General features: G+C 38.9%; 1 protein-coding gene across 3 annotated transcripts in view; it reads left to right on the top strand.

Moving 5' to 3' along the window:
- Positions 1-5,130, top strand: part of cylda (cylindromatosis (turban tumor syndrome), a) — a 20,925-nt gene extending 15,795 nt beyond the window's left edge. For all 3 annotated transcript variants that reach the window (XM_035682304.1, XM_035682303.1, XM_035682302.1), the window contains 4 exons: positions 922-1,030; positions 1,254-1,372; positions 1,777-1,993; positions 2,835-5,130. In XM_035682304.1, the coding sequence (XP_035538197.1) occupies positions 922-1,030; positions 1,254-1,372; positions 1,777-1,993; positions 2,835-3,019 (630 nt within the window). In that variant the 3' untranslated portion in view covers positions 3,020-5,130. The remainder of the gene's footprint in view (positions 1-921; positions 1,031-1,253; positions 1,373-1,776; positions 1,994-2,834) is intronic.
- Positions 5,131-7,308: the final 2,178 nt, after the last annotated feature.

The raw sequence follows: 7,308 nt of genomic DNA, 5'->3' as shown, positions 1-7,308 counted from the left end.
ATATATATATACACACATATTATAATGTAGATTGATTTGTCTGTCTTGATTTTGTCACAATTCCTTGAAAGAAATATTATACCCACATTTCATATTTTATGCTAATGTAGTCTCATAATCAGGTTATAGGTAGGTTTGTAACTTTGTGTAATAATTACAATTGAAATGTAACTTTTTTTATTCAACTAAAGCAGACAACAGACCTCAGAAGAATGTAAATGGTGTGAGGTGTTTGGATAGATTCAAATTCATAAAACATCAGCATAGTGTGCAATGTACTTCTGGATGGCTTTGGAGTCTTTTCAAGCGGAAGATAAATAAATTGTACAATCCTTCATTTATATGAAAATACTCCTGTTAGCATCTCCAGTGTGTGACACTGTAGGAATGGCTCCCCCCAGTGTTTATTGTTGGTAATTGAAAAAAACTACATTTGTCTACATCAGTTTTTATTAGGGTACATAGTTATTGTTCCTTTTCTAAATTAAGTTGATTAAATTTCTACGTTGACAAGGAGAACAAAATGCTTTTTAGGTAAGAAAGACAGGAACAGTTCAAAAGCAGCTTCCATTGCTGATCAAAGTCAGCTAATCAAACAAAAACACACCATGTCCTGAGCATGAGGCAGCTTATGTTTAATAGTCTGAATTTTATATTCTTGTTGTCTTACCTTTTCTTATTCTAGATAAAAAACTACTTTTGAAAGAACCAAGGTTGTCTGTCATCTCTGTTTGCTTTTAAAGAATTGCTAAGGTCTGTGTTGGGTATCAAGTAGATTGTGTTGACGCTGTTCTGGCAGCCCTTTGGCCTCAGGTTTCACTTCCTGTGTGCACTGAGCTTTGCTGATGTGTCCATGCCGCTTTGTTGATGACTACATAAGTTTTATCTTTCTCTGTTTTTCTTGAACCCCCCAACCCCCAGGCTCCCTCCTGCCTTATCATCCAGATGCCCCGCTTTGGCAAGGACTTCAAAATGTTCAACAAGATTTTCCCCTCACTAGAGTTAGACATCACAGACCTTCTTGAAGACAGTGAGTTGTAGCTAATAATTTTTTCCAGTGCGTAAGTGTGATGTGTTCTCGCTGATCAATGGTGATTCAGGGCTGTGTGGCATTCGGTAATGAAATCCCACTGAGCTGTCACTGCTGCTCAGCTGAGATGAAGGAACCCTTTTATTCTTCCCTAACTTTTTAAAGAACTACACTTCTGTGCAGTGTGTCAGCCAGAATAAAGGTATGTGTTTTTATTATCCAGCTCCAAGGGAATGTCGAATCTGCGGAGGCCTGGCTCTCTACGAGTGTCGTGACTGTTATGAGGATGGCGATATCACCGCTGGCAAGATTAAACAGTTCTGTGAAAAGTGCAATACACAGGTAAATGACAGAGGGCAATATTACAACATTAGTTCAACAAAGACGTTAAGAAGTTTTAAAGTGTGGGCCAGGATCATCCATGTGGTGGCGCCAAATCCAAAGAAATCACTCTGCCTCAGTGCAGAAGTTATGTTGCAGAAGAGTGGCTTCTACAGTAGACTGTAACACATGGGCCATTCATTTCACTTGCCAATACTCAGTGCATGTACTGAAATATTGTTGGATTTATATCTAAATTACCCATCTGACTATATAAATTATAAGATGTACTTCAAAGCTTTTATTTCCTGTGATCTTTAATCTATATGTCATTTGAAACATGTTGAATATGTTTAGTTTAACTTTAATAGGCCACAGTAACAAACTGTCTGCGTGATGATGTGTTCATGCTTGTGCTGATTTAGGTTCACCTCCACCCGAGGAGAAAAACCCATCGGCACGGCAAACTGTCTGTCCCCAAGGAGCTGCAAGAAGGTACGGGGCGGCAGGGCAGTTTTCCCCGCCAGAGGATGGAGCTGTTCGCCGTGCTGTGCATCGAAACCAGTCACTATGTGGCCTTTGTCAAGTACGGCAGCGCTGATTCCGCCTGGCTCTTCTTCGACAGCATGGCTGACCGTGATGGTAGGTGTCATGGCCTTTTGGATGCTACGTTTGTTATGACATCAAACTAATCCTTGAAATGAAGTTGTGATGTACGGGATCAACAGGAAACTGTTTCCGTAACACTGAAAGAATTTCACAGTACTTAGTGGCACCGATGGTATTATGGAGCCTGAGAAACCAAGTTTTCCTGTGATATTAAAGCTAATAAGCTTATACCCACAGCTAATAAGTATTGCTGTAAATTTTGCTCCAGTCTGACCTGGGTAAAACTGCTATTAGGGCTGCTACCATAAAATATTTTCATTGAATTTTTCATGAATTAATTTGCTAGTTATTATTATTATTATTATTATTTGGTTTTTACAATTATTCGATTTGATTCGAATTGTTTGATCAGTAATATGTCAGAAAATGGTGGGAAAAAATCTGTCACATTAGGACAGAGAAAAGCAACAAATACTAACTGTAGGAAGCTGGAACTGCTGTTGGGCATTTGTGTTTAAGAACAAATTATAATTCATTCATCACAGTAGTTTCTCATAATTGTTTTGGGATCGACTCATTGATTAATAAGCTTAATAGTTTTACCTCTAATTGATGTTTTATTTTATCTTGGCCAAAACTTTTAAGTGTGTGATTATATCAGTTATATAGAACAACATAATAAGTGGTGGAAAGAAGACGTTTGACTTAAAAGAAATTAAATTATTTTTATAATATTTTACTTTACAACTTTACATATCTGCCTTTGACCTTGTGCATTAAATCATTAAGTCCTCTAGCATTCCAAACACCAACAATAGGCTGCGAGCTTGATGTGATCATACTGTGTCAAATGATTGTGCATGTGGCTTTGCAGGAGGGCAGAATGGTTTCAACATCCCCCAGGTGTCCCCCTGTCCGGAGGTGGAGGCCTACCTGAAAATGACCCCAGAGGAGCTGCACACCCTGGATCCCAAGAGCATCCAGGGCCAGGCCCGACGCCTGCTGTGCGATGCCTATATGTGCATGTACCAGAGCCCGACCATGAGCCTGTACAAGTAGAATCCTCTCCCCAACCCCCAACCCCTCCACTCCTGCCCCTCAGCCACGCCACCTCCCCCTTCTCCCAGGGCAGGAGATTCCCAGAAAGACCAAAAACGAAAAATAAACTAAAAGAAGAAAGGCTGCCTGCCAGCAGGGGTGCTGTCCGGAGTTAACCCTCTCCACCCCACCTCTCCTCAATGCCTGCCCATCTCCGGAGGTTGGAGAGATGGAAGAGAGGGGGAGAAGCCTATTTGCACTGTGCATTAGTTGAAGTGTTGTGTTCTTCATGTAGTCTTATGTAGCTTCCTGGTGTCTCACAGCTGAGCGTTGGTGGTGGCTGATGAAGGTAGATGAAGCCTTATGAAGATTCACTCCCTGTTCAGGGAGGAAGGGGTTTGGGAGATGGGCGGGAGGGCATGTTCACGTCGCCGCGGCTGACAAAACATGTACAACAAAAACAAGATGAGCTAGCGGGAGGACCTTTGCCACCTCATTTACCTTAAGAAAAGAGGAGTCCTGCTATTCTTAATCACTGTAAAAGATGGGAGCTTTCCATATTGCCACATTAAGGAAGCAATGCAGTGCGCAAATCCTCATCCAACCTGTGTGTACTGTTCTAAAAACTTGTGTAGAATCTCTTAGTAGCATAGATTTCTCCAGGTAGTTACATCAGCAGTATAGATGTCAACCTACTGTGCAGTTGCATTAAGACCAGAGTAGTCTGCTCTTTGTGAACCAGTTTGCATATTTCCCCATCACGCTGTGTAAATGTCTTTACAGTATATGTTTTGCAGAAACAGATGTAGCCATTGTAAAAGTCTCTTGTTTTACTGCATACTTGCTCAACCAATGCTGCACTTTTGCTCCATCCCCAAGTGGACCTATCAGGAAACATTTAGGTTTTGCTCTTTTTTTCTCCCATTGGAAGTCACAGTGAGTGCTAATTTGTTGGTTGGGAGACATCAGAGTTTTGTGTTACAGAATACAAATTTGCTTCTCCTCTGTAGCTGTAAAGAACGCTCTGCATTGCTAATGCAGAGTAGATGCCAGATAAATGCATGAGGGGAGACTTGTACAATGGCTCCTGTTGTGAAGCTGGTTGGTGGAGCACTCCATGCATTCATAGGGTCAATGAGGTGAAATACTGGAAAAGTCTGTCTGTTTCCTTTAAAGTAAGAGAGTAGGATGTGAACAATTTCACATGCAGTGTTTTTTTTTTTAAAAGTCTAATCTAAATTATATTTTGTGTTTACGAAGCCTTTTCTCTGCCCGTCATGGCAAGTATTGACTCTCGCTGCCTTCCATGAAGATGTGACATGCAATGTTTCCAGCCATGTACCAGATAACAAAACAATTGCGATCAAATATTATTTATTATATTCTAGTCATACTACAAACTCATATGTCCTCCCTTTTCTAAGAAAATGAAGCAGGGTTGATACTGGTTTGGGTACTCCTCGTCCTCTTTCACTGTATATTGAAGTGAGTTATTGTAGTTTACGCTGTTTCATAGCAACTACTGAATGTTAATAATGACACGTTGAACAGTGTAGAGTTAAAGGACGGGTAATGAATGAGGCACAAGGCTGAGAGGATGTATTTAAAGAAAAAACATTAAATTAAAAAGACCCTTGTTTCCATTTTATTCCAATTTTAAAGAGTAGCTAAAGCATACTAATAATACCATGGATCAAGACATAAAGTTTTTATATATATCACACAAAATTGGATAAAATCAACAAACTGCACATGTTGGCATCAGCATTATATATATTTTTCCTAAATCACAACGTAATCATGGATTTAGTTGTGAGTATAAAGTAGGTGTGTAAGGGCGTTTTATAAATTAGGTTCCAGCTGACAACTTCCATTTTGCTCTGTGGTCGTTTCCACTGTCCCAGGGATCCTGACAGGAGACCTTCCTGTGTGAACTTTTTTCTGCACTGCTGAAGCTTGTCATTGACTGGAGCCTTGTTCTCTGTGAGAGAAGTCTCAGAACGTAGGATGGGAATTTTATTTTTTATTTTTTCTGTTGCATCTGTACAGTATAGACATATGTAACGGGTGGAAAATTAATGTCAGTGATGTTCCTGTAAATGTTAACAAAATAAAGCCCATTTTGAAGGGTATGCTGCATGTTCTGAGTGGTGTGATGAAGGGTCTTGCGCATTTTGCAAGCCAGGGAATGTTAGCGTCATGGGGCGGAGGGTCGATTTGTAAGAATAATGTAAGAACGTCTTTCTGCGAGTGGTGTGGTGTTGAGGGAAATTGACACCAGTTATTCATCAATTATTTCACCTACACAGTATAGAGACACCTGTGAGGGTGAAAAGCCACCAATAGAGAAGGTACTAAATATTACTGTACAATATTACATGTTCTGTGAGTGGTGTCACTCTTGAACTGTAGTACACAATGGGTTATTAGTAGGTCCAAATACATATAAATGCAGACTGCCACGTTGGAGAGATAACCAAAGAAAAATGGCTCATTTTATGATATAACTATAACTATAAGAATATGGCTACCGTGGTTGTAATGCTAGAATGCTCAATTTCTACATGCCCAATATTGCTTTAACATTAACTTACTATTTCACTTCAACAAGGAACTTTGTCAGCAGCTCATAAAAGAAATGACTCATCCCATCAGAAATGAATGGGAGTAGTCACCGAAATTAAATAGCATCCAAAATAGAATTGTACTCCATGGTGTGTCAGTACCAGTGGTGAATAGTAACTAAGTACATTCATCATTTACTATACTGAAGTACAATTTGACATTCTCATAGTTCCTCTTTTTGCTACTTTATACTTCCACTCAACAATTTTTTTTTAAAGGCGAATATTGTATTTTTTTACTCCTCTACATTATTTTATGGTTTATAGTTAGTGGTTACTTTTCAGATTAAGATTTGACATAAAAATATACCACATTATAACCATAGAAAATTCAATACAGTGATGGCTCCCAAACTTTTTAGCTAATGACCCCTTACGAGGTGTGTGGTCTAGTTGGGGCCCTTGTCATGTTTCAGATGCCTATGAGTTGTTCCACCAGAGACACATTTCACCTTCCACCTCTTCTCACATCGTTTCATTTCAATAACTGTTTGAGGCCCAAAGGGGTCAGATTATTAAATATTACTTTAAGCATAAAGACTAAAGAAAAATAAATGATATTAATTTGTGTAGCAGAACAACCTCATTATTTATCTCACAACCCCTCAGATTCTCTTGTGACCCAATGGAGGGGCCTGACCCCTATAGGTTGGGAACCACAGGACTAAACTAGAACTGTATCTAAAGTGGTTAAAACTAGCTACCTCTTGATCAGCTGTAGCAGTAAAATGCTGCTTATGCACTGATGAATCAGCATTAACAATATAATAATATCATATATAATAATATATCAGTGACTGACTTTAATATTACATTTTGCTAATAATACGTCTGTACTGTAACTTAAGTAGGGATTTTAAATTTGGGACTATTACTTGTAATATATTTTTATATTTTTTAAACACTGTTTTTCAGTTAAGTTACTCTTAAAAACACGAGGCTACATAAACCTTCCCACACATCTAGTGACTATATACTGTAAGACAATACCAATAGCTGTTCTCACATTTAAGCCTGTCTAAGTTTATAAATGAATGGAGAGATTTTGAACTTTATTAGCAGGTACAGTTTTAGTCATATTGGCCATCGGGCTGTTATGGCTGAAGAGGTATAAAAGCAGGGTGCTGACAATGGTGGCCACTGATAGAAACTCGAGAAAGAAACTGGAGACCCCCCAAAGTAACATTTCCAACTGGATAGTGATATTTCTGCTGAGATAACTGCCCTCCAGTTGTTATACAGTTTGCTGCAACTTGAAGTTTCACTGAAGACTATTATGATGATTATTATCATGACAACAGGGTGCTTTAGTCTCACCTCAAAAACTGTAAGAAAAAATTCAGTTCAGATGGTCACTGTGCCTCACGTTTTACTCAGAGCCTCGCAGTTTAGTGTCTTTGCATGTATTATTTAATTATTAAGGGAAATAAAAACACTGTTGTAATCAAAATGACCACACACGCTGCACTGGGCTGAGAATGGCAGGGCAGCATGTAAACAGTGGCCATACATTGACAAGAACATGTAATTTTGTTATTATTATTACATAGTTTTTCCTGTGAGTTGTTATCCTTGTAAAACTGGGATTTGTTGTGTATATTTCAGTGTTTAAGATGTGTATTATCCACTCCTACAAATATCTGATTCTTTACTGATAGGATTACTATGATCAGGCCCAATTTAGGC

The sequence above is a fragment of the Morone saxatilis genome, unplaced genomic scaffold (genome assembly GCF_004916995.1).
Source record: "Morone saxatilis isolate NCDOM2014 unplaced genomic scaffold, NCSU_SB_2.0 Contig11, whole genome shotgun sequence".
Classification (NCBI taxonomy): domain Eukaryota; kingdom Metazoa; phylum Chordata; class Actinopteri; family Moronidae; genus Morone; species Morone saxatilis.
The sequence above is the reverse complement of the archived record's forward strand: the minus strand, read 5'-3'. Positions and strand labels throughout refer to the sequence as shown.